Below are 27,256 nucleotides of genomic sequence, written 5' to 3' on the forward strand. Positions count from 1 at the left end.
TAGCACACAATAAATACCATTTTATTTAGTACATAGAAGTGCATCATGTTCTGTACAATAAGGAATGGACATGGATGAAAAATACATATGAGGAGAAGCACAGCTTAGAGGGAATGTTTTCAGAAAGGGGCACCACCATAGGCTTAATTCTCCTTCTGCTTCAAGAGATCCAAAGGGATCAAGAAAGGATTTAAGGGACAGAACTTTAATTCATTCCATTTAGGGCTGGCTTGGTCCTCCGCTGTATTCTGATTGGTTGGGATCCCCTCTGAATTATTGGAAGCAGAAAGGTCCTTCCCTGTGGATTTTTTAGCCAGTGGATTCTCTTGAGGGGGCTGGTCACACAATGGATTTTCCTGAGCATGTTGATCATCCAATGGAGTATTGGGAGTTGATAGATTGTCCTCATTGGACTTGTCATTCGCTGCATCTACTGAGTTCTCCTTATCATTTGGCGGATTCTCTCCCAAATGGTCACCGACTGCGCTCTGATTGGACTGGTGGCCCATTGAACTGGGCGGGTCATTGAATGAATCCTCCTGCCCATCACTGGGACTCTCCTGCGTTGTAGGGTCGGAGGATTGTGCCATTGAGTTGAGGCTCCAGTAGGCTTTACGTAGGAAAGAAGCAAGAGGTTGCCAATCAAGCACATGTACTTGGTCTGGGAGCGAGTGAAGGAGACAGAGAAGTACGGCAGATTCTGTAGAGGGGGAAAAAAAAAGATAATCTTACATCTGCGGTTGGGTCAATATTGTGGGAACAGTGGGGGTAATGATTATAAAGATCTGCTTCTTTGGGCTGATCAATGGTGTGAACCAAATTCAGGTCTTGGGTCGACTTTGAGATCAGCCTTGGGACCAGTGAAAGGTCATTGAACAAACACAAGGACTGAAATTCCTCTAAAACTGTCATTTTCTTGGCTCTATCAATACCCAGACAAGCCCTGGTTTCAAACAAGGGAAACTTTTGAGTTAATTTTTTTGTATGATGTAGAGAGTGCTATTCTGAGAATTTGCTATTGGTTTTCATTTTTTATTATTTGTGTTTTTTTTTACTTATTTAGTTTTTTATTCAGCAGCTCTCCAGTTTGTAATTTCAGCCATCTGGTTTCTAGGGCCAAATTCCCCTAGCAACCATGCACTGATTTGAATAAGAGACTGGAATATGAATAGGAGGGGCCTGAATAGAAAGAGGAGTAATAAAAATTAACAATATATTTGTAGCCAATTACAGAGCATTTGTGTTTTCAATGGGGTCATTAAATAACTATAACAAATAACTGAAGACCAATTGAAAAGTTGCTTAGAATTGGCCATTCTATAACATATTAAAAGTTAACCACTCCTGTAAGGCACAAAATGTCTTAAAGGGTAAGTATAAAAACTGGGTAAATAGATAGGCTGTGCAAAATAAATAATGTATCTAATATAGTTAGTTAGCCAAAAATGTAATGTATAAAGGCTGGAGTGACTGGATGTGTAACATAATAGCCAGAACACTACTTCCTGCTTTTCAGCTCTCTTGGTTTACACTGATTGGTTACCAGGCAGTAGCCAATCAGTGACTTGAGGGGAGGCCACATGGGTCGTAACTGTTGCTTTTGAATCTGAGCTGAATGCTGAGGATCAATTGCAAACTCACTGAACAGTTATGTCCCATGTGGCCCCCCTTATAGACTTAAGGTGGCCATACACTGGCCGATAAAAGCTGCCGACAGACCGAGTCGGCAGCTTATTGGCCCGTATTTGGGGGCCCCTGACGGGCTTCCCCGATCGAGATCTGGCCGAAAGTCGACCAGATCTCGATCGGATGGGACTAAAAATCCCGTCGGATCGCGGCCGCATCTGTTCGTTGATGCAGTCCCGCGATCCGACTGCCCGTTCGCGAGGATCAGCCCGATATTGCCCACCTCAAGGTGGGCATATCGGAGGGAGATCCGCTCGTTTGGCGACATCGCCAAACGAGCGGATCTCTCCATGTATGGGCACCTTAACTCAGAGTTAGAGAGCTGAAAAGCAGGAAGTAGTGTTCTGATTATTATGTTACACATCCAGTCACTCCAGCCTTTATACATTACATTTTTGCATTACATTACATTATAAAAATTATTTTGAACATACTATATATTTATCCGTTTTTTATTTTTACACTGAACTGTTCCTTTAAAGGACAAGGAAAGTGCTTAATGAATAAATCTTCAGTGATATGCATACCTCCAATGGTGTCATACTTTGTAAATCTGTTATTTCTTATTCAGTTTGTCTGATTACAGTATAAAAAAAAACTGCAGAGTTCCAGGATAGAAATTCCCAGAATTCTCCGCCCCTGCACCACGACTGCTGATTCTACGCAGTTGTTCAGACCATAAGGTGGTGCATGCGCATTGTGAAGTCCTCATGCTATGGTGACGCACAAACCGAGCGAGGATTCTGTCAGCGCTGCGTTTCCCGACTTGCTCGCGTCCAGGAGGACGAATAGTTTTGGCGCATGCTCATTTAGTTAGCCAGCGGCATCTTTATCAAGTCACCCCAAAGACAATGTTGACGCAGAGAACGGAAAAATATCGATACCTTGCAGACCGCACTACAGAAGACAGGAGCGATTTTTTATAAAAATCATGTTAGCGATCAGGTACACACTGTGGCCCTCTATTAGATAAGGCAATATGTACTGAAAGCCTTTCCTTGTCCTTTAACGCCCTAAATATATTGATAATGAGTGCAGAGGACCTTTTGTATTTGTCTAAAAGCCCTGGTTTCAATTTTTGAGTTGTCAATGTTAGTCCCCTACACAGGAGGCCCAGATGCCAATCCAATGATTTACCAGCCGATATCTGCCAGTCTATGGGCACCTAACTATGTGAAGAGAAGGTGATCACACCCGTATAGGGCAGCCAATCACCACCCTTTCCCATCATTACCCATACTGGAGATTATCGGCAGCTCCTCCCCTTTTGCAGCTTTCGACAGGTACTTGTAAATCTTCTCAAAGTCCAGCCCGGTCCACTGATCTTCGGCATCATCTGCCGGCAAAGAGGACTGAGAAGCTGAAAGGCCGGATGCCTCCGCTTGGGGTTCCTTTCTCTGACTATTTTCGGCTGAACCCTGAGATTTTCCATGTTCATTTGGAGGTGCAGGCTGGGTTTCCCCCCCAGGCAACCTGCTAGGGATCGAGTGTTTGAGGCTGATGGGCTCTGTGGCTGCAATCGTCAACATCTGGGAAAGAAACATGGCTGTGAATATAAACCCCACTTTGTAGGACAGCGAAGGGGAAAGGGTAGGGGTCGTCATTACCTGGGAGAAAGCTGCTGTTAAAGTTTCTTCTACAGGTTCCGACACGGTACTTGCCATATCTGTCCACAGCTGAACAACAGAAAATAAACAGGTTGAAATTCAAACAATGGACAGAAAATATGAGGATACTGATGGGTAAGTGCAAGCTCTTCTGCCTTACATCAATAGGAGCCGGACTTTGATTACAGGTAGATCTCCTCTTATGCACCCAACGTTCATATTCCGTCTGTATGGCCTCCCGTGCAGCGCGTCCTCGCAGCCAGGAAATGTACGCGGCAACCTGAATTGGGTCAAAATGTGTGTGTATTGGTGAAAATGGCTATTAGTATTCAGTTGCATTTATACAAGGCATTTGGGGGGTTTAATAAACTGAAGTGGATTCTGGGCTTCCACATCTATCTGCTTTCCAGATCAGTGGCCTAACTAGATATTACTGGGCCCCACAGCAAATTATTTCATTTTATTGGTGTGTAGGTGCATCTTGGGTTATTTTGTCTGGTCATGTGATTTCAGAAAGAGCCAGCACTTTAGGATGGAACTGCTTTCTGGCAGGCTGTTGTTTCTCCTACTCATGGGTTGGCTTGCCACCTTTTCTCAAAGTTTTTACCGGATGGCGGGAACAAAAAGGGTGTTCCGTGATGCAAAAAGGGGGCGGAGCCACGTGCAGTGACAATGAAAGGGCGGAGCCATGTTGCACGATGGCCAGAAGGCCGAAAAAAAGGTAAGTTCTAAGTGAATTGGGGGCAGGCCAAGGGCTTTTTTTTTTTTTTTTTTTTTTTTTTTTTTTTAAGGGTATTACAAATTTACCGGAAACTACATTGCCGGTAAATTTATAATACCGGCCCCGTCCTTGGCAGGTGTTTTACCGGATAGGCCGGCAAATTACCAGCCGGGTGGCAACCCTATTTATGGGGCCCCTATATCTCCTGGGCCCCCGTGCAGCCGCAGGGTCTGCTTCCTCTGTAGTTACACCCCTGTTCCAGATAAATCTGTGACCCCATCAAAGAAATCAGAGGTGGTGTAAGTCCCAGAATCCATCACTTTAACGTGTAACAAGTTTTGGGAGCCGTTGAACTCAGCCAGCCAATGAGTGGATTGCAAGTTAAAAACCTATAGTAGAGGAAATGTCTAAATATTTGTATTTATGAACATACATTTGCACTTGGCTGTTGTTCAGGCTGCAGAATAACAGGGGGTCATTACTATCAGTTATGCAGACATGCCCCCTGCGAATCAAAGATAAACCCTGACACTGCATAGTCTGCGTGTAAATGTATCAAGTCTGTAGGGAATTACCTGCACTGCTGTTATTTAAAGGAGACATATAGGATAAATAAAAAAAAACTAATTTTGTAGGCAATTATAAGTGATATATGGTGTTCATTTTACACGGTGTATCTAGTATAGGTAAATCCTATAGATTTACCTATACTAGATATACCATGACCAGGATGAATGAAAATCTTCATAGTCTTTTTCATGGTGCTGAAAATTAATATTATCTTTAAAAATAGCCCCTTTATTGGAGCTCCCTATAGATGTTCTCTGGTCCCAGTTTCAAATGAGGGGTGGGCGTGTCCCTGCCAGAAGCATAGTAGGAGGGGGACAGCCAATCACAGCCCTGCAGTCACACAAGCACAGACAGGCTTCAGTTCCCTATCAGGTCCTGCTAGCTGCTGATTGGTTCATGTCCTACAGTGCAGTGAGCTGAGTGCACAGCCTGAGAATTCAGGGAGCAGGAAGTGGAAGAGAAAGGAGGGATTATTAGGGTTTTTGCAGAAATATTCAATCAATAAGCCTGAAACACTACTTTTTTTAAGTAAAATTCTTCTATATATAAAAGAGTATAATGCACTGGTACGTTCTTATTTGTTTACACAAAATGTCTGCTTTAAGTGACCAGGGAAGTCATTTATTTGTTATTTTTTAATCACCTTTTCCCCAAAACACAATAGTTTACACGGGTTCTGATAACCCACAGTCACAGGCTGCTGTTTGAACGGTTGCTAGGGGTAACTTTGTGTCTGTTGCTACATTGCCCCTTGATGATCACAGAATTTAGCAGCAACCAATGATCAAAACGTGACGAGCTGATTGGTCGATGGTGTCGGATTGTATCACATGGTACCAGACCTCACCTCTGACTGGCTCCGGCCCTGGACAAGTATCTCAGGCTCCTGTTTGTCCTTGTGGAACTTGAGGCCCTTGAGCAACTCGTGTTTCTCTCTGAAGGTCCAGGCCAAGCGCTGGGGAGGGGGGCGTCTCAGGGTCGGGCCCAGGCCACTGATTTCATACCTGACTGGAGCTGAACGCCTGCGTGAGGGGGGCTTCATGTCTCACAGGGTCTGTAATAGAAGAACAGAGAAATACGCTCAATATCTACTAATACATACAAAAGCATTGTGCCCCCAACACCCCTCACATTAAATGCGGCCACCCTGCTCCCACTAATGACAACTGAGGCCTAATTATTAAGGATGCACGCTGCAGACTGCACTAGATTCTGAGCAGCCATGAAGCAATGCTACACAAGAATGAAACAAAACATTACACACAGAGCACTTATACCCCTGAAAGCAAATACACAATCAGCACCAAGTAAACACCTCTCAGTGAACCACCACTTTTAACCCACACAGCCTGTTTTTTGTTATTTATTTTTTTTAAGGGCTGTCCCTTTATGCATGGTTTTCCATATTAGGAAAACGAGGCGGGATTCCCGGAGATGTCGTGGCGATCGACCAATCGCCGTTTGTTACGTCATAGCACGTGACACATCATTGGCCATCTCAGCAAGTAATCGATCCACCCCTCTCGCATCACAGCCCCGCCCAGCCTGCCATCAGTTACCTCGGGGGAGAGGTGACCTGACAATCTCAGGCATTGCACCGGTAATAGGCTCCCCTCGCTCATGTGACCTGCACGATTTATACCCACCGTGCCCAGGTCTCCGACGCTTGACGAAATGATCCGAAAGCTCGTGCGCAGCCTCAGTTCAGCATTTTTTTTATCCCAGCGTGCACCGCTTTGTTCTTACGGTTACAGTGGGCAGTGAAGCTCAATAGACTGAGGGCGGAAGTGGAGAAGTCAACACGTGCTTTTTGTCGTTTCTTTCCAATCGGCTTATGGGCATCATTAAAAGCAGAGTTTTCCCACCGTGCCCAGGTGTCCCGCGCTTGACGAACTGTTCCCAAAGCTCCTGCGCAGCCTCAGTTCAACGCGAGCGTGATCTTTTCCCCAGCATCCACCGCTTCGTTCTTACGTATACAGTGGGCAGTGAAGCTCAATAAACTAAGGGCGGAAGTGAAGTTATTAACACGTGCTTTTTTGGCTTATATATTATCTTCTTTTTATGGGAATCATTAAAAGCTGAGCAGCTCGGTCACTAGTAAATCGCATCCCTAAACCTATATAGTTATCACAAATTTAAGATGATTCGTTTGTTATTTGGGCAAGATGAGTTAAATTAAAAAGGAGACCGTGCAAAAAAAAAAAGAGAATGTCTTGGCAGCGGTGGGATTCGAACCCACGCCCCCGAAGAGACTGGAGCCTTAATCCAGCGCCTTAGACCGCTCGGCCACGCTACCTTACATGAAGCTGTGTACTTTTCTCTTAGTTACTGATCTACAGTCAGCTCTGACTCTATATTGTGTCTAAATAGTACACAAAAGCCATGAATATCTTGTAAGTTTTATCCTTATAAAGGGTGAGTTCTGATGTCATCAGTTATAAATGGTGAGTTCTGATGTCATTTCTGTCACATGACTCACTGAAATCTTTGTATTATAATAAATAAAGTTCCCCAGTTATAAAATATGAGGATATTAGAAGTTACCTCAGAGTTCCATGACCTGTATAAAAACACTCGACCTTCGGCCTCGTACTTTTATATGGTCATGAAACTCCTCTGTAACTTATAATATCCTTATATTTTACAAGAGGGGGTACCAGAGACTATTATCCACTGTTACTATAGACACCATCTCTCCCTACTATACCTGCTATCCCACAGTCACACTCCCTTCCCAGAGACTATTATCCACTGTTACTATAGGCACCATCTCTCCCTATTATACCTGCTATCCCACAGTCACACTCCCTTCCCAGAGACTATTATCCACTGTTACTATAGACACCATCTCTCACTACTATACCTGCTATCTCACAGTCACACTCCCTTCCCAGAGACTATTATCCACTGTTACTATAGGCACCATCTCTCCCTACTATACCTGCTATCCCACAGTCACACTCCCTTCCCAGAGACTATTATCCACTGTTACTATAGGCACCATCTCTCCCTACTATACCTGCTATCCCACAGTCACACTCCCTTCCCAGAGACTATTATCCACTGTTACTATAGACACCATCTCTCACTACTATACCTGCTATCCCACAGTCACACTCCCTTCCCAGAGACTATTATCCACTGTTACTATAGACACCATCTCTCACTACTATACCTGCTATCCCACAGTCACACTCCCTTCCCAGAGACTATTATCCACTGTTACTATAGACACCATCTCTCACTACTATACCTGCTATCCCACAGTCACACTCCCTTCCCAGAGACTATTATCCACTGTTACTATAGACACCATCTCTCACTACTATACCTGCTATCCCACAGTCACACTCCCTTCCCAGAGACTATTATCCACTGTTACTATAGGCACCATCTCTCCCTACTATACCTGCTATCCCACAGTCACACTCCCTTCCCAGAGACTATTATCCACTGTTTCTATAGGCACCATCTCTCCCTACTATACCTGCTATCCCACAGTCACACTCCCTTCCCAGAGACTATTATCCCACTGTTACTATAGACACCATCTCTCCCTACTATACCTGCTATCCCACAGTCACACTCCCTTCCCAGAGACTATTATCCACTGTTACTATAGACACATCTCTCCCTACTATACCTGCTATCCCACAGTCACAGTCCCTTCCCAGAGACTATTATCCACTGTTTCTATAGGCACCATCTCTCCCTACTATACCTGCTATCCCACAGTCACACTCCCTTCCCAGAGACTATTATCCACTGTTACTATAGGCACCATCTCTCCCTACTATACCTGCTATCCCACAGTCACACTCCCTTCCCAGAGACTATTATCCACTGTTACTATAGGCACCATCTCTCCCTACTATACCTGCTATCCCACAGCCACACTCCCTTCCCAGAGACTATTATCCACTGTTACTATAGACACCATCTCTCCCTACTATACCTGCTATCCCACAGTCACACTCCCTTCCCAGAGACTATTATCCACTGTTACTATAGACACATCTCTCCCTACTATACCTGCTATCCCACAGTCACACTCCCTTCCCAGAGACTATTATCCCACTGTTATTATGATCCACAAAGAAAGGCCAGCTGGTGTGCAGGTCCAACTTTATCTCTCAACCAGGTGGAAGGGGGTCATTGTTATTGGGTATGAGTGAGCCTTGTAGTAGTCTTCATGATGCTCTGGGATTTGGGGCTATAGGCCTTGCTCACAACTCTCTCCGCACCAGGGAAAGGGGTGGAAATGTCTGGAAAGGACTGTGGGCTCTCTGAGAGTGACAGGGGAACGTCAGCGCAGTGCGAGGGAGGGGCGGGGCTATATTCGAGGAAAGCGGGGCAAAGAGAGAGTGACAACGCTAGCCATACCCGTTAGCGAATGCGGAGTTGTGGTAATAGGAAAGGTGGGCTGCGCCATCTGCAAGAAAGAAGCCACTGAAAGGAGTCTTTGGAGGAGCATGATGCTGGATAAAGAAGGAGGTCCTGGTATGGGGGTGGAGCCGTGTGATGAATGGGAGGAGTTTGATGACTGTAAGGAACTGCTGCTGCTGGAAACAGCAGCTCTGCTCCTCTCTTCAGCCCAGCCGGGACCCAGATCACGGTCTACCAGGAACATTACCGCGATTTACTAGTAGACCGCGATCGACGTCCTGGGCACCCCTGCACTAAAGTCATGAATTTATTGTAAATTATATCCTTATAAACGGTGAGTAGTGATGTCATCAGTTATAAACGGTGAGTAATGATGTCATCAGTTATAAACGGTGAGTAATGATGTAATTTCTGTCACATGACTCACTAAAACTTGTGTATTATAATAAATAACGTAACCCTTGTTGTAAAATATGAGCACATTATAAGTCACCAAGGATTACCATGACCTGTATAAAAATACTCGGACTTATAATATCCTTATATTTTACAATAGGGGGTACTTTATTCACTATATATATATGTTCTCTGTATAACACCGCCCCACCAACCAATCAGCACTTCCCTTAACCCCCCCCCATAGTGCTGCTGCTCCTAGAGTAAGTGGCAAGTGATTAATCAGTGAAAGCACTATCAGTCTATATCTCATATTACATCTCTGCACCTCTGTTTCATCATTATTAAAGGCATCTAGAGCACAACCAATGAAAGGGGTGCAAGGTTCCTCTAAGTCTGCCTGAAATTGGTCCTCAAGTCCTTCTGCATATATTAGGGCCAAATGTGGCCCTGTGGCACCCCCCCATAAAGAAATTGCCCTGCCCACCCCTAATCCTAATATAAATCAGCCTTCAAGGAGGTGTAGCCCTTTTATTAGGGTTATGACACTAGCAGTCACATGGCTCGTTGGTCTAGGGGTATGATTCTCGCTTCGGGTGCGAGAGGTCCCGGGTTCAAATCCCGGACGAGCCCAGTATTTTGAAAGGTGACTGTCTCTTCTGTAGTTACTCGCTGCCACCAGTAACAGGATCGGTGTAACATAAATCAACTAATCCTTGTGTAGTCTAGTGGGCCCTTTGCCTTCATATAAAGTTCTACAAAAGTACAAGTATCTTTGGGGTCCCTTTATCAACAGTAGCATAACCAGAAGTATATGGGCCCCGGTGCCTTATGTCAGATTTCCAGTTGATCCATACCTCTGTGCCATTTCCACTAGTTCACATGGCAGTGAGCACTATAGTGTTGATGGGTCTGTCTGGGTCAGTACTGGTAGAGTGGGCTGTGGTCACCATGTAAATAAGGTGGGGTCATGACCTAAAGGGTATGAAGTTGTGTCATGGAGTGGGCAGGAGATTCGATGAGTAGGTTGTAGAGGGAACTTGGGAGGCAGCTGGAGTGAAATAAAGCCATTGCTCACACTAGTCTTTAGTTTTGGGGTGCAGCAAAGGAACGTGAAGACTCCAGAGAATAGGCCACTAACATGAGGTACAGGCAGGGAAGAGATGGGGATAGGCTAGAGGTCATGGCAGATGACAAGGATCAAAGTCAAAACCAGGCAAGAGGAAAGGGGGAAGAGCACAAGAGATGGCTGCATTTTAGCAAGGCTCCCACTACTGCACCAAAATCCAATACCATCTAAGCTAATCATATAAGCCAACATATCAATACTCAATTGAACAGCTACAGGATAAGCCAGAGGGCAAAATATTATAATTTTTAAGCCTCCCTCACCTTGCAACCCCAGAAGCCACCACATCAGACCAGCAGACTGCGCCATTCCATCACTGAAGGTGATTCTACCATCAGAGACCCCCACTTCCTCATCAGTAAGAGGTGCCTTCTAATTGGAGCAAAACCAGTCATAGGGAAGGTGGACTTTTCACAATCGCAGAGGCCTATGCTGAGTCTGATGAGTCTGATTATTTTATAGAAGTGAGGGCAGACTTGTGGGAAGCTGTAAGGGGACCATGATTTACAGAGAACGCCACCTTCTTTTAACTACCACTAAGTTACCCATTGAAAAAGATCGGGGTCAACCCAATATCATGCCTCAATGGCTCACTAAACAAAAGACAAAAAACCTTTCCGGAGCAAACCTCCTCTCAACAAGAATCAACAACTCCACCACTGGACACCCCAGAGACCATGCCGATTCAAGATCTTGTACAAGTCCTGGGCCAACAACTGACTAGCATCAAGGACGCCAAGAACACAGAAACTCAACCTTTAGAGGTCAAGTTGGAATAGCACAAAAAACTATAGACATGCCGGAATACTGAAGAAAGATGATAGGATTTCCAGAGACAGGAATAGGAAAATGCTCCATTCCAAAGAGAAAGAACCCAGAGGAAAACACAAAGAATTTTCACCGATCTGTAAATTCCTTTTACTCAACCAAAATGGAAAATACTGGACAAAATTAGGGACGAGCAGCTTACTTTAATGCCCCACAAGAATCTAGAATTCTAAAAATGAACCATAACTGGCCCCATTTCACTGGCCCAGGAAATACTCCTCATATATATGGCTTTTCTGGGACTTTTCCATGTAATGTTTTGGTATGAACCATTAATACAAAGCAACATATGCTATCCTTCTTGTGTCCTTGCTCTACCACTGATCCACCATCTTTTCCCCCCCTTATGTTCCCCTCTCCACTTCTTCATTAGAATACCTGCCCCATTGGCAAAGCCGCAATAGAACTGAGGTTCAACTGAGCTTCTTGTTTAATAAAATATAAAAATAATTCTCATTAGTTATATTACGTTTATTCGTTAAGACTCAAGTTCCAGCCGTACCACCCACCCAGTTAAACATCCCTTTCGACAAACAACTTTCCAGGAGACTACATCACAGAACATCGTTTTCTGCCTGGGACAGACCATTTATTGACACTATTGATCAGATAGTCCAAAAAAATTCTAGCAATGTCTAACCAACTTAATTCTATTCTCCGGGAAAGTTTCAAAAGAAGAAATGTGTTAGATAGTATTAAACAAGAGAACACTTATATAATGGTTTTACAGGAAACACTGGCGCCAAAAGCTCAACTTTACTTCTCAGAACACAATAGCAGCTTCATATGAAACTATAACTAGATGTGTGACATTACTGATTAATAAGGATGAAGCAGGGACATGTGACATATCTAATAGTGAACATTTATGCTCATGATAATGAAAACAAATGTATTTTGAAGAACTTCTTCAACGGCTCGACTTCTTGTGGGGCCACCAATATGATACTTGGCAGTGGCGTTAACTTCATTTTGGACTAGGGATGCACCAAATCCAGGATTCGGGTCAGTATTAGGGTTTGCCACCCGGCTTAGCCGGAAAGTAACCTGCCAAGGCCGGGGCCGGTATTACAAATTTACCGGCAATGTATTTGCCAGTAATTTGTAATACCCTTAAAAAAAAAGCCCTTGGCCGCCCCCAATTCGCTCAGAACTTACCTTTCCTGTTCCTTAACACGGCAGTGGGCAACAACGGGTTAACCCCCTCCCGCCCTGCGATGGAACAGATAAACTGGTTGAGTTACTTCAGGATGTCAAAGTAGCCAACGAATTTGCAGCAGAAGCCTCTCTAGAATCAATAAAGTTGGCAGCTAAATCCATGAGTCTCTAGGTGGTGGCTAGAGGAGGACTATGGTTAAGACAATGGCATGCTGATGCTCAATCGAAGCATAATTTATGTAGCCTTCCTTTCAAGGGGAACTTATTATTTGGACCAGAATTGGATCAAATCATTTCCAAGGCGCTGCCGGTAAATCTTCTTCCACAAGATCGTAGGGATAAAAGAAACCCAACCAGAAACACCAGAGGAAATTATAGAGAGGCTAGACAATACAAGCCAGGGAAGTCTTTCTCTAGGCAATGGAAACAAAGGCCAAACTACAGGAACAAGTCCTTTCAGTCCAAAGGAGCTAACGTTAAGCCTGAGAAGCCCAGATCATGAAAGAGTGGGAGCCCCGTTGTATGTGGAGAGAAGATTAACAACATTCAGTACAATGTGGGCTCGAGTTTGTTCCAGCAAGTGGATTTAAGATGTTATAACAAAAGGATACAGAATAAATCTGCGCGAAAACCTTCCTCATCAGTTTGTTTCATCAGACAAACCAAGATCTGCGAAGATTTTAGATTCTAAAATCTATCATTCGAAGTTTATTGGAAGACAGAGTTATATGAAAGGTTCCTCGAGATCAGAGATTTTCAGGAATTTATTCCCACATTTTCCTCAGGCAAAAACAGAATGGAGATCTCAGAATGCTTCTCAACCTCAGAACACTAAACGGACAGTTGGAAGTTCCATCCTTCAAGATTGAAACCTTGAAGGCTATCACCCAATGTGTGGATCCAAATGACTGGTGAAGTTAGACATAAAGAATGCCTATTGGCACATTCCAATAAAAGAAGCTCACAGGAAATTCCTTCGTTTCAAGGTACTAAACGAGCATTTCCAGTACAATGTTATTCCATTTGGCCGAGCAACAGCTCCAAGGCTGTTTACAAAAGTTCTGGCTCTCATCATAGCGAACTTAAGGCTACAGGGGATTCAGCTATTCGCTTACTTAGACAACATCCTCATCAAAGCTGCTTCAAAAGAGATTCTAAAGGATCATCTAGAACTGGGAGAAAAGTATCAAATCCCCTACCCAGCGATTGGAATTCCTGAGGGTGATAATCGACACCACAAACTTCAATCTTTCACTTCCCTAAAGGAAAATTCGGGACATTCAGGATTCTATAAGAACCTTCAGAACCAGGTCTGTACAAACAGCAATAAATTGCCAGAGAGTATTGGGAAAAATCATCTCTACAGTGGACTGTGTGAAGTGGGCCCATTACCGTGTCAGAATTTTGCAAAACAACTTCTTGTCCAAATGGGACCACAATTACCTCCGACCTCATCATCAGATACAATTAGTATCAACTACGATTCAGTCCATGAAATGGTGGAGAGCTTCAAGCCCTGTCTGTAGAGAAAGGTAAGCTTACCTTTCTTCAGGATAAAGTAGTGCTCAAAACTGCAGATAAATTTATCCCTAAAGTGGTGTCACAATTTCACACCACTCAGGACATCATATTACCTACTTTCTTTCCTGATCCTAAATCCGACATGGAACATAGAGGGCACAACTTGGACGTGGTGAGATGTCTGAAGATCTACCTTGAAAGAGTCCTTCGCATAAGATCCTCAGACTCCCTCTTGGTGATCCCGCAGGGGAAAAAAGCAGGGGCTCAGCCATTCAAATCCACGATAGCGGGATGGATCAAAGAGTGCATCCAGATTGCCTACACCTTAAACTCCAACGCAGTACCCTCTACTATTAAAGCACATTCTACTAAATTTATTTACTTATTTGTGTGACGAAAAGTTGTGGAATTTTAAGGATTTGGATTCGGTTCAGTCAGGCACAAGGCCTAATCCAAATCCTGATGAAAAAAAGAATCAATTCTGGCCGAATACCAAACCAAATTCTGGATTTGGTGCCTCCCTACTCAGAAGCAAGATTGACCTGCAAAATTGGGGCAAACGTAAGATAACATTTCATGGCCAACTCCACCTATCAAAAATGGTATTTTTGTATCATACAGATGTTACCATACCTGATCAGACTGAAAGATATCAAGGGAATACATGAAATGTCTCACTCTTTTGTTTGGAAAAATGATCTAGAACTGGGATCCTCAGATTGTAATGGAAAATACACAGAGGTGTAAATCTGCCGAATGTCAAGGAATATAATGAGATGGTTCCGTTCAGGTACGTGGTAGACCGGCTGTGGTTCAGAAACTCATACTCCACAAGTAGAGATCAACTCCTCTCTCTCTCTCTAAATGTAGTTATTGCCCCTCTCAAAGACATTCCACATTCAATGTGAGAAAATGCTAAATTTATAGAAACTTTCTCCCTATTACTCAGTGTACCAATCGTGGCTGGACAATGGCACCTTTTCAAATGGCTCTTACAACCCGTCCCAAGGTGCATATGCCGTGCAAAAATTATTAGACGTTACCTTTTTATGCCCCAATAGTAATCTCTTTCCATTCACTACTCAACACAAGTTCTGTCTCCTTCAGCTCACTCATTGTACATCAAGCTTCTGGAACATCTCTCCAACTGTAATAAAGACCTATAGAAACACAATATCATACTCATATCTCAAATATACTGAACACAAGATAGAAGCCAAGCTAAGTGGTCCAATAGACCCACAAATGACAGCCCATGATTTATTTCTACTCAGTGGAGTAACTATAGAGGAAGCAGGCCCCGTGGATCTAGGGTTACCACTTTTTGTAAATCTTTTTACCAGCTGGCCTGGAGTCAGTGATGATCATTATGAAAATTAGGATGTGACAGGGGTGATGATGTCAAAGCAGGCGGAACAACGACTCAACAGAACGTTATAGGTCAGGGATCTCCAACCCTTTGAACCCATGAGCAATAGTTCAAAAATAAGCTCCTGCTTTTAGGCCACTGGGATCAACATCCAATGGGTTGGAGAGCAACATGTTACTCACGAGTAGGGTTGCCACCTTTTAATTCAATGCTTACCGGCTGGTGGTGGCAGCAAATGGGCGGGCCGTTACATAAAAGGGGCGTGCAGTGACATAAGGGGCGTGGCCTTAACACGCGATTGGCCAGAAAACAGGAAAAGAGATAAATTCCAAGCGGATTGGGGGCGACCGAGGGCTTTTGTTAGGAGTATTAAAATTTACCGGCAGCTACATTGCCGTTAATTTGTAATACCGGCCCCGGCCTTGGCAGGTGTTTTACCGGCTGGGCCGGTAAAATACCGGCCGGGTGGCAACCTTACTCACGAGCTACTGGTTGGAGATCACTGTTATAGATGGTCAATAAGGCAGGTAAAAAGCAAGATTTGTGGGTGGGTTGAGGTCTACATTTAAGGATATTTCAGATTGACCGGCTGCTACTTTGCCTGTAAATTTGTAATACTGGCCCTGGTGGCCTTGGCTGGTGTTTTACTAGCCAGGTGGCAACCCCAGGGGGAACCACAGGGTCTGCTTCTCCCATAGTGAAGAGAATCCCTTCTCCCAACTGCTCTATTACCTATTCCAATGATAGTGACCAGGAAGAAGGGATTATGTATGAGCTGCAGTGCGCCGGGCTCCTCCTGTGTTTATTAAATATCAGGAAATGGCATTACACATCTTACACTGTTCTTGTTTAACACCTCTTAAATGTCACAAAATGGCCAGAATGGACCCTCTTTAGTAAATGAACACAGAGGGGCTGATTTATCAAAGGTTTTCCTCGAATGAAAAAACGCGAACATCTAAAATATCTAAAATTCGAACGAATGCTACCGACCCGAAAACTAGAATCGAATTTGAACGCAATTCGAATGGAGCTTTTCTCCGAAAAAAACCCTCAAATGTCAGGAAGGCAATTAACTTCTTCAAATGGGTCAGCGGACCATTGACTTCTACATGAACTCAGCGGGTTTTAGGTGGCGGCCTATCGAATTTGAATTACTTCCATAGTAGGGGATGATAAATCTCAGATTTGAATTGGTGGTTCTAAACTCAAAATTGTGAGGTTTGACCAAAAAAAACAACTTGAAAATTTGAATTTACCAATCGAAACTTAGTAAATGTGTCCCTAAAGTTGTGGAGGGAGCAGAAACTGGGGGTACAGGAAATATTTGGTGCCCTGTGGGGCTTAGGGTTGCCACCTTTAGGTTGTCCATGGCGCAACAGCAACATTGCGGCTATGTCAAGAACAGTGCAAAAAATGGTAAGTTCAGCGCAAATTGGGGGCAGGCCGAGGGCTTTTTTTTAAAGGGTATTACAAATTACCGGCAACTGCATTGCCAGTAAATTTGTAATACCGGCCCCGGCCTTGGCAGGTGTTTTACCAGCTGCCCTCAAGAACATGGATGCGGAGGACAGAAACGTTTTCTTTGGGGAGGGTCGGCCATGCTGAAGTGGAACAACTATCCCCCCTTCCCCCAGTTAATGTTGGAACCAGTAACAGCAGTAACAGCAGTAACAGCAGTAACAGCAGTAACAGCAGTGGAGGATCATGAGAACTTTTCACAACACTAAAGCTCAGCTGACCTCGTGGCGCAACGGTAGCGCGTCTGACTCCAGATCAGAAGGTTGCGTGTTCAAATCACGTCGGGGTCAAATCTTTTTGAGTGTTCTAAATTATTTTATTTTTCCCCCACACGTCTGCTTTATTATTTAATGAGATTCCAAAGCATAAAAATCCCGACACTCTTCGCTGCTTCCAATACAGCACTTCTGTTATCCTAATAAACAGCATGAAAAAGTAAGAGGGATAAAAACAGCTACCGACGAGGATGGGATTCGAACCCACGCGTGCAGAGCACAATGGATTAGCAGTCCATCGCCTTAACCACTCGGCCACCTCGTCTTCCTGTTACACTTCCTCCACCATCAGATTTTATTGCCTCCTGGGCATGCGCAGTTTCTTATCATCTATTTCTAATTGCTGTATTGTGTAACAGGCACAAGCCCGGCCGCTGTGTTGGAAGAACCTGAATCAAGAGAGAAAGAGATCTATAAGCATAACATGGCAGCCTATTTCAAGATGGCGGATTGTCTGAGCCGAACGCCCTTACCTAAAATGGATTCTGCGGCTTCCTGCCCGGCCTTAGGGGCGCGGCTATGCAAATATACCATGAAAGCTTGCTGGGAGCGCAGATAATCGGTTTTTAAAACAGCAGATTGTTTTACTCGCGCAGAAGATTTGATAATAACCCACAACGTGGTAACGGATTTCTAAAGACGGTCAGGGAAACGATCGGTCGTTGCGATTTTCAGTCGTCGCCTTAACTTAATCCAAGAGCGCTGTAGGTGCAGGTCCACGTGCAGCCCAGAAATCAGTATCGTCAGTGAGGTCAATCCTTACCTGTTCCTCCTCCGGGAGAAACAGCACGTGATGAATGGAGGAGACTGAGTTGCTGATTACTCTGTACTCCGGTCCTGATTGGTGCGACAACACTAACCAGTCAGGATCATTCTGATTCAATACTGACGATCACATTCTTGTTAATAATATTAGATTTGAAGCTTAGTTGCGGCTGAAGGAGGGACTATTAATGATTTACTTCTCCCAGAATTCTCTCTGTCAAGGGTGTTAGAGTGGTGGGTGTCAATAAGGATGTGATACACTAACTACAGGGGTAGCTGTACGTCTACTTCTGCCATTTAGGGCAGAGCCTCGGTGAGATTTTGTCGCCCAGCAAAAAAAATCGATTTTCTTCAGGCGACTAATCCCCCTAATCTGCGCTTCGAATGCCATCCCGCCGGCGATTCAGATTTTAGCGTTGCGTTTTCTGAAGTTGCACTTCGGGCGACTTTGGAAAACAGCTCTCCGAGTGCCTTCCTGCCGGCGATTTAGATTGTAGCCCACGGGAAGGCAGTTTGAGGAGATTAGTCGCCCGAAGAAGAGGCGATTTGTCACCGGGCGACTGAATCTCCCCAAATCTCCACATGTGTCTCTGCCCTTAAAGGCATAAACTGATCCCACTAGTGATGTGCGGGTGGTTTCCCCGTGGGTCGGGTTCAGGCGGGCCCAGCACACTACACGTGGGTCGCTGACGGGTCTAATTACATACCTCCCAACATTTTGAAAATAGAAAGTGGGACCAAAATCCTTGAACATTTTTGACCATGTCTGTTTTTTTGTGGCCGCACCCCATAATTACCACGTCCATTTTACAAAATTTGGCAGGTTATGAAAGGCTGGACACATTTCTGTGGTTTTTATGTTATTACAGTTTTGCTAATGAAGGTGAATTGCCCTTTAAGCTGCGATTTCACAGTTTCCCCAAGAGACCTGTTTATCTTAAATTGTTACACTTCTTTCTTTGCATATCTTAAATTGCTATAAATGCATCTAAGTGCAGCTGCCACGTATTCTGGGCTCTCTACCAAAAGACAATGAAGTTAGAAACGTTGTATCTTTTTCTGGCTGTTCAGTGCAGGAGATCAAAGAGAAAGTCGGGACATTTCAGTCACAATCCGAGACTGCGGATTGAGCTGTCAAAATCGGGACTGTCCCACGAAAAACGGGACAGTTGGGAGGTATGTTATTGCTCTGGACAGAGTTGGACTGGGACAGCAGGGGAAATCCCGGGACTCAGGTGCACTACCTACCCCAGGGGACCAGTTTACAGTGGCCGCAGGGGGTACATGGTGGAGGGTCAGCAAGTAGGGTTGCCACCTGGCTGGGATTTTACTGGCCCGGCTAGTAAAAATGATGGTTGATCCCAATGTTATTAATAGGGAAACAAGATAAATATATAGGAAGACCGGTATTTTTTCCAGAAAAGGTGGCAACCCCATCAGCAATTAGGATTGTGAGCTCTTGGGTGAAGGCCCCAGGTGAGCAGCAAACACTCCAGTGAACTTATCAGATCCATTTCCACTAATATCAGCTTTTCAATATAATGTCCCTCAGATTGGGCTCCCTCTAGAGGTCAGCTGGGGGATGCTGGCTATGTATGTGTTTAGAGTGTCATCTAACACCACTAAATGCCAGTTAATGATGTGTAGGACCCAAAGGTCGGACAGCAGTGATTTGCGGTTCCAGACTCTGCCCTCACCCAACCTGCTCCCGGCTTGGCTCCTCCATTGTAAGACCCGCCCTGCAGTGATGTCACAAAAGGGACGGGGCAGGCGCAAATCTATAAATGGATGAGAAGTGACTTGAAGATTTGATGCAGCAGCCGCCCCTAAATGGTGGGTTTCAGGCCACACATCACTATCGGCAGTGTCAGACCGGGATACCAGGAAAACTCCCAGTGGGCCCAGGTGTCAGTGGCCCCTCATGCTGCAAAACATTTGGCCTATTTGACGACCATTCCTTATTTCCATGAGAACAAAGAGGCAAAATAAATGAAATAATAAATTCTAATATGTAAAGAAAAGAGACGAGGAGAAGAGAGGTTGAGTGAGGAGAGGAAGAAAATAATAGTTCTGAGAGTGGCCCCTGGTCTAAGGTTTATGGGTGGGCCCCTGGTGTCCCAGTCTGACACTGACTATCGGGCAGGTTCAGACTGAAATTCCCACTGTCCGGCCTTCCTGGGGCAGGTCTATAAATAGAGGCCTATAAATAGAGGTCTATAAATAGAGGTCTATAAATAGAGGTGCCTTGTTGGATCAGAATGGGCACATGTTGGAGTTGTACCCCCTACACATCACTAGTGCCAATGTATCACTGTCTATTGGTCATGAAAGGAAACCAGATACTGAGCCTGATTGGTTACAATGAGCAGGGGGTGGGGCTAGCCGACAATAGACGGGAATCCAAATGTAAAGAACCACAATCCTATGGAAGAATAGAGCCTCCCCACCCAAAATGGCCGCCAACCGACTCAAACTGACGTGTGGGACGTTATGGGATTTCGTAAAACTGGAATTTTAACATTTTAATATTTGGAAAGTATTTGTATTTCTTTGTTTGTAAATAAATGAGTGTTGCCTCATATAACGTCTCCCTCAGGGGTAAGTAGGGGCCTCCATAGTTGGGCCTTGTCATTGGCAATAACATTTCTATTGTCAGTGAGGTCAATCCTTACCTGTTCCTCCTCCGGGAGAAACAGCACGTGATGAATGGAGGAGACTGAGTTGCTGATTACTCTGTACTCCGGTCCTGATTGGTGCGACAACACTAACCAGTCAGGCTCATTCTGATTCATTAACCTTCTGACAACAAGGACTTGTCTTGGATTGGGAATTAATAAAATGCTCTAAATTATTTTTTGGGCTCACTGAGCAGGCTTTTGGAATACAAAGATTATTTTAAAACAATTTATCTTAAAGGAAGACTGTACCCCGAACAATGTAGGTCTCTATGGGGAAAAAAAAAAAAATTATATATATATCTCTCAACTGTCCTGATTTTAGAGGGACAGTCCCTCTTTTGACAGCTCAACTACAAAGTTTCTAACTTAATTGGCTTTTGACAGAGAGCCCAGAACAGCCACAGCTGTAGATAAGATACTTTTGTAACAATTTTGAGGTAAGCAAATAAGTAATTGTAACAATATAAGATAACAGGTCCCTTGGGAGAAGTTAAACTCACCTTCAATAGCAAAACTATAATGACTGAAAAAAAACACAGAAATGTGTTCAAACTTTTATAACCTGCCAAATTCTGTAAAATGAACATGGTAATTAGAAAAAAAGTAGACTTTTTAATTGTATATTCCATTTGTTACATGCTAGGTCACATGAGCCAATGAATGGACAGAGTTCTGTCTTTTACTCCCACACTACTTCCTGTTACAGTTAGAGCTGCAGTATTTCTGGTCAGGTGATCTCTTCCTGTTACAGTTAGAGCTGCAGTATTTCTGGTCAGGTGATCTCTTCCTGTTACAGTTAGAGCTGCAGTATTTCTGCTCCAAGGCAGCACACAGACCATCACAAAATGGCGGCTCAAGGGAAAATATGCAAAAGAGCAAAATTTTCTTAAATATATTTTTCAGATTAGTAAGATTCTTTAATATGCCTCTTAATAAGATATAAAGTAACAGTTGCTTAAGTATTCTATCCGGAGTTTAGTTTTCCTTAGGAGTAAATGCTCAACACAGATTTTCAGGAGGCTGCACACAGCATCGAGCTTGGGGGCCCAGGGGCCTGCCTCCCTGACTCGCAACCCACCTCCCAGCACCTACCATTTTCATTCAGCTACGCAGAGGGCCAGGGAGGGGAAGTTGGAAACTGGCTGGCCTGTGAGGGCTTGGTCCCACCGGGGTTTTTTTTTTTCCCCCCAGTCCGGCATTGGCACTGGCTGGACGTCACACAGTGTCCACTTCAGCCAGTTTCAAACACCACAATGTACAAGACATAACCACTATTTAGAATTTGGCCAAATCCCTGAATCCTATGTGAAAGATTCTGCCGAATACCGAACTGAATCTGAATCCTAATTTGCATATGTAAATTATGGGACAGAAAGGACAAAGTGGAAAAGATTTTACTTACTTCTTTGTTTTGTGACGAAAAGTCACATAATCTGGGGGATAGTCCTGATTTTGATAGCCTGATAGTTCTATTTGATCTCCTGCAGTGACGCCAGAAAAAGATACAAAGTTTCTGAAACTGAATTAAAATAAGAGGCTTTTTGGCAGAGAGCCCAGAACGCTCAGCAGCTGCACTTGGATACATTTGTAACTATTTAAGATAAGCAAAGATATAATTGTAATTATTTAAGATAAGCAGTTTTCTGCTAGCAGCTTAAGGGCTAGTCCACACGGGGAGATAGCAACGCGTTTGCGGTCGCGGCGACAAAGCGCCGCGACAGTCGCCGCGACCGGCGCAGGCGACAGTTTTGTATGGGCGCCTATGTAAAAACGCCTGTGCTAACCACACGAGGTGATGCGCTTTTCAACAGTCGCCTGAAAATGCCTTGCTAGGCTTTTTCAGGCGACTGTTGAAAAGCGCATCGCCTCGTGTGGTTAGCACAGGCGTTTTTACATAGGCGCCCATACAAAACTGTCGCCTGCGCCGGTCGCGGCGACTGTCGCGGCGCTTTGTCGCCGCAAACGCGTCGCTATCTCCCCGTGTGGACTAGCCCTAAAGGACCATTCACTTTCATTATCTAAACTGTTATAACACATAAAACAAAAACTCCCAGAAATGTGTTCAGACTTTGATAACCTGTAAACCTGACATGGTATTTGAGGGGTGGTCATAAAGTGGGCTTGGTCAAAATTTTGCTGCACTGCACCCTATACTCCCTGTGTGTGTGTCCCATACAGAGATGCTCAAAAGAGCAGCACTATAGCCTTGAGATAGCTCTTCCAGGTAATGCCAGAAAAAATAATCTATCTTTATATATACAGTATTTTCTGCCAGGACCTGGTGACAGGTACTTATGCTTGAGCATCCCCATCCCCAGTACATGTATTTGCCCCGTGATCAATGACAATCTGACCTACATTTGTACTCTCTCTCCTTCAATTAGCAAGAGCCTATCTGGGTAAAGAAATCCAGTGTGATGTTCTACCATCAATAGCCCAAATGGCATTTTTGGGCCAAGATAGGGTTGCATTTTGGCACCCAACATAGGACTTGAAGGCTGCCTTGCATATGACTTTCAATTATTCCTGACACGTGCAGGCTTTGCCAGACTCACTAGAAAAGGTGCAAAGTAATTGTCCATGGGTTTGAGGTTCTTTCAGGTTATTCCGCGTTGGCCACTAGCCATCAATTGGGAGATCTCTTCGGCTACATATTTTGAGTCACTGCTGCCATTTTGGTTCTATTGCAACAAAAACCTGGAGAACCAGCCAGTGTGTAAAGCAGACTGTCCGCCAACTCTACTCTCAGCATGCAAGTGTTTTTTCTGCTACACCTATTTGGTTCAACAATTAAAAATTAAAGGGTCTTGTGGGATAATGAGAGGCAGGTTTTGGCGTTGACCAAAAATTCATATGTAAATGTACCTTTCCATTAGTGATGTGAAATTCTTGACCCGCACCCATCCCTAATCCGACTACTCAAGACCCGCCAGGCGGTTGCATGCTTCCTTATATACCCACGCCCTCCCGCCTCTGTCTCTGACATCATGGAGGGGGCAGGGTGGGAGCATCCATATATAGAATTTGTCAAGAAATTAGGTTGAGGGAGTGGAGGGCAGCAATTGCAGAAGGAAGAGCTGGGACTGTACCTGCTCGTGGCCCAAACACGCCCGACCCACAGGCTTTGGGCCAGACCGCAAAGCACAACTTTCCATACCATGTGAAAAAAAGGCTGATCTTTGATTGCATTTAGAGTAAATACCTCGGCAAGCAGGTGAAAGAAGGTTAGAACCTGGGTGGAGTTAGGTCCAGTAGGGGAAGTTAGTCGTGACAATATTTCTATATTAATATCTTTATTATAACTCACTCTATAAGTGAGCGTTAGATTCAAGGTATTTAGTGAGCAGCCTGATGCTCCTTCCAGGGAAGTAAAAGGATGGGAGTCCTGGGTGTACCACCCTCAGGATTGGGACTCAAGTGTCCAGACTTAGGGGTAGATGTGTTTCCACCTAAAGGTTTGGAATTACAGTGCACTGGGTCCTCCGAAGATTTTTTTACAGGGGGGGCCAGGCGCCCTGTAGTTATGCTACTGATCTGAGACTGGTTACTGACCCCTGATGGGCAAACACTTCTATAGGTTCTATTTGTGAGTATCATCTGTGCCTATTCCCCTAGTGATTGGTCTTACGTTCCTGCCAGTAAAGAAGTAATCGTTGATTTTAAGAACTACTGGTGCCATATATTGATTTGACCTCAGAATTAATGTTCAATTTCACCCTTCCTCTAACATCATGTGAGTACCCACTCCCAAAGATTTGCATTGCTATCAATGAGCGCTTAATTCCCTATCCCCTTACATTGGTTTGATAAAGTGGAGTCTGTGGGGAGTTAAGCTGGCTATACACCCTCCGATATATTTGTACAAAATAAAGTTTCATGAGATATTTGGACCGCATGCGGGTTCTGAAACATCTGTCCAATACTTTATGTACCATGACGATCACTCGTCAGTCGATCGGGCAGGTTAGAACATTTCTTTCGGATAATGATAATATCCTGTATGCCGAAAAGTCATTAAAAAAGACAAAACGCTGATGTCTTTTCATATTTTAAAGTGAAATTATGTTTAAAAGTTGTAACTGTTAATTTTTTTTTTTAACCATTTGAAGCTCATGCCACATTTGTTTTAGGGTGAGCTCATGTGTAGGACAATAGAGGATCTCTTTTGTCTTTATTTTGCTTCCTTGGCCCACGATATATATATTGACCTGCCAAACGAGCTGATCTCTATCGGATATGTGGACAATATTGATGGAGAGGGCAAAAAAGGGGGGGTGAATATCCAGTTAAGTGTAAATGTAAGCAGTAAGATACACTTACCAAAAATAACAGGGGGTCCAGGTGCTCAAGCCCCAGACCTTTAGCTTGGGAAGGTAAATTACGAAACTGTATAAGAAACAGTAGGGCTGGCGCAAACCGGACTTCACTCCGAGATATGATGCAAATAAAAGTAAATTATTTAAACAAAAATAGCGGATCTCAAAAAGGGTAGCCTGTTTAAATAAATTACTTTTATTTACATCATATCTCGGAGTGAAGTCTGGTCTGCGCCAGACCTACAACTTGATATACATGTAGGGTTGCCACCTTTTCTGGAAAAAAATCCCGGCCTATATATTTATCTTTTTTCCCTATTAACGACATTGGGATCAACCATCATTTTTACCGGCCAGGTGGCAACCTTATATACGTGGGTGATATTGGAAAGAGTCACAAAAAGGATTCCTGATTCCCCAGCCTCTCCAGTCAATTAGCGTGGTGTCCGGAAGAGAGGTCGGCACCTCTCCAATATACATAAAGACGAAAATTAACCAGACACTCAACAGCAAGTGAAGCGGACGGACCCCTGCGTGTTTATTCCAGTCTTGTGATGTAACGTTTCGGGGGTGGGCCCCTTCGTCAGAAATTGGAAGGAGTACAGGTAGGGTTGCCACCTTTTAAAAAAATCTCTACCGGGTGGTGGAGGGGGCGGGAATAAAAGGGCGGGCCCTGGCTGCAAAGGGGCGGGTTGCGACAATTAAGGGGCGGGTTACGATTGGCTGGGCCGGTCGTGACATCAAAGGGGACGGGGCCACAGCACACATTTGGACTCAAGCCAGCAGCAAAAAGGTTAGTTTTTACTAGGCTGGGTGCAGGCCACGGGCATTTGTTTGATGTATTACAAATTTACCGGCAGCTACATTGCCGGTAAGGGCTCTTACTCACGAGCGTTTTTACCTGCGCTCCCCTGCATTCCGTTTTTCTGCGTTCAGCCGCAGGGGAGCGCAGGAATAGACGCATTACATTTTTTCCAATGGGGCTGTACTCGCACAGGCGCCTGTAGGCGCCAAACGCAGGTTGAGACGCAACATGCTGCATTTTTCCTGCGTTTGGCGCCTACATGCGCCTGTGCGAGTACAGCCCCATTGGAAAAAATGTAATGCGTCTATTCCTGCGCTCCCCTGCGGCTGAACGCAGAAAAACGGAATGCAGGGGAGCGCAGGTAAAAACGCTCGTGAGTAAGAGCCCTTAATTTGTAATACCGGCCCCGGCTGGTGTTTTACCGGCTAGGCTCGTAAAATACCGGCCAGGTGGCAACCCTTAGTACAGGTGGTTGGATCGTGGCACCGCATCAAAGAACAGGTGCGGTCCAGATTTTTAGCCCTGCCCGATCGACATCTGCCCGACTTTCTGCCAGATATCGATCGGGGAAGCAGTCGGAGGGCCACACACATGGGCCAATCAGCTCCCGTCTGTTGGCAGTTTTATTGGCCTGTGTATGGCCAGCTTAAGTCAATATCTGAACGTTCCAGTAAAATCTGAATGTGTGTGTGGCCAGCTTTAGATTTTGTGCATTTAAAAGGAATCATTTTTTTTTTTAGACACTGAAAAATGGGGTTGTTTATTGATTCTAGCACATCCTTCCGCCGCTCTAGAGTCATTAAGGGGATGTTCGGTGATTATTTATCCCTCGTAGGGTTGCCACCTGTTTTGGAAAAAAATACTGACCTTCCTATATAGTTAGATTTTTTTTTACTGGTCAGGAGGTAAAATACCGGCCGGGTGGCAATATCCTAGACTCCTCTGAAAGGACGTCTTAAAATCTAGACAAAGATTAAGCAATTCATTTGGAAGGATAAAATATAGCAAGACTGATATTCTTTTTATCCAGTCTAACCCTAAACACTAATAGGCACCTGTGAGTTGCAGTTCATGAGCAGTTCTTACCCACAATGCCTAGCTGCTAATGCCACATGAAGGACACGTGACCTTTATACCATATTCCCAAAGGTTCAAACTAGTGCAACACAGCTCAAGTCACTGTGAATTCCCCTCAGAAACGTCAATAAACGTTCACAAGCGCATGATTTACAAAGGGGCAAATAATAATTCAACCCTTTATATAAAATAAAGACACGTAATAACTGAGCACTCAGTGTTTATTTCTATCATGGCGGAAATCCCACACAGACGACGACTAATGACTAAACTACTACAGGTCAGAGAGCCACCATTTCATTCGACTACAAAATGGCGGACACGCCAAGCTTATAAACCAGTTTTGATTGGCCAGAAAAGGACCGCGGTGTCGTCAGAAGACGGAAGCGTCCATTCCCTGCAAAGCACAAATCAGCCAATCAGAGTAGATATACATACAGTACATGAC

The 27,256-nt window shown here is 44.4% G+C and overlaps 1 protein-coding gene and 6 non-coding genes across 12 annotated transcripts; 4 read left to right on the top strand and 3 right to left on the bottom strand.

Annotated features, from left to right (window-relative positions):
• snapc2.L (small nuclear RNA activating complex polypeptide 2 L homeolog) lies at positions 1-6,527 on the bottom strand. 6 transcript variants are annotated; one of them, NM_001095296.1, is given in 6 exon segments: positions 1-700; positions 2,921-3,215; positions 3,294-3,362; positions 3,454-3,573; positions 5,432-5,638; positions 6,231-6,519. In NM_001095296.1, coding segments are annotated over 5 exon segments (1,236 nt in total). In that variant the 5' UTR covers positions 5,627-5,638; positions 6,231-6,519; the 3' UTR covers positions 1-143.
• A 271-nt stretch (positions 6,528-6,798) lies between these two features.
• On the bottom strand, positions 6,799-6,880 carry trnal-aag. Its single transcript has one exon. It is a non-coding gene; the product is annotated as a tRNA-Leu (tRNA).
• A 3,047-nt stretch (positions 6,881-9,927) lies between these two features.
• trnap-cgg lies at positions 9,928-9,999 on the top strand. Its single transcript has one exon. It is a non-coding gene; the product is annotated as a tRNA-Pro (tRNA).
• Positions 10,000-17,110: 7,111 nt separating this feature from the next.
• Positions 17,111-17,182, top strand: trnaw-cca. The gene has a single exon. It is a non-coding gene; the product is annotated as a tRNA-Trp (tRNA).
• Positions 17,183-17,350: 168 nt separating this feature from the next.
• trnas-gcu lies at positions 17,351-17,432 on the bottom strand. The gene has a single exon. It is a non-coding gene; the product is annotated as a tRNA-Ser (tRNA).
• Positions 17,433-17,907: 475 nt separating this feature from the next.
• Positions 17,908-18,046, top strand: u8. The gene has a single exon. It is a non-coding gene; the product is annotated as a U8 small nucleolar RNA (small nucleolar RNA).
• Positions 18,047-20,581: 2,535 nt separating this feature from the next.
• LOC121393002 lies at positions 20,582-20,720 on the top strand. The gene has a single exon (XR_005966433.1). It is a non-coding gene; the product is annotated as a U8 small nucleolar RNA (small nucleolar RNA).
• Positions 20,721-27,256: the final 6,536 nt, after the last annotated feature.

Source organism: Xenopus laevis, chromosome 3L, assembly GCF_017654675.1.
Source record: "Xenopus laevis strain J_2021 chromosome 3L, Xenopus_laevis_v10.1, whole genome shotgun sequence".
Taxonomy (NCBI): Eukaryota; Metazoa; Chordata; class Amphibia; order Anura; family Pipidae; genus Xenopus; species Xenopus laevis.

Bases quoted from the DNA above. Each gene is read 5' to 3' on its own strand.
- snapc2.L (XM_018251176.2), bottom strand. From the start codon at position 5,626: ATGAAGCCCCCCTCACGCAGGCGTTCAGCTCCAGTCAGGTATGAAATC. The intron at 3,574-5,431 runs GTGAGGTCTGGT...GACCCAATTCAG, and splicing joins AGGGCCGGAGCCAGTCAGAG to GTTGCCGCGTACATTTCCTG. The intron at 3,216-3,293 runs GTAATGACGACC...TTTCTTTCCCAG, and splicing joins TAACAGCAGCTTTCTCCCAG to ATGTTGACGATTGCAGCCAC.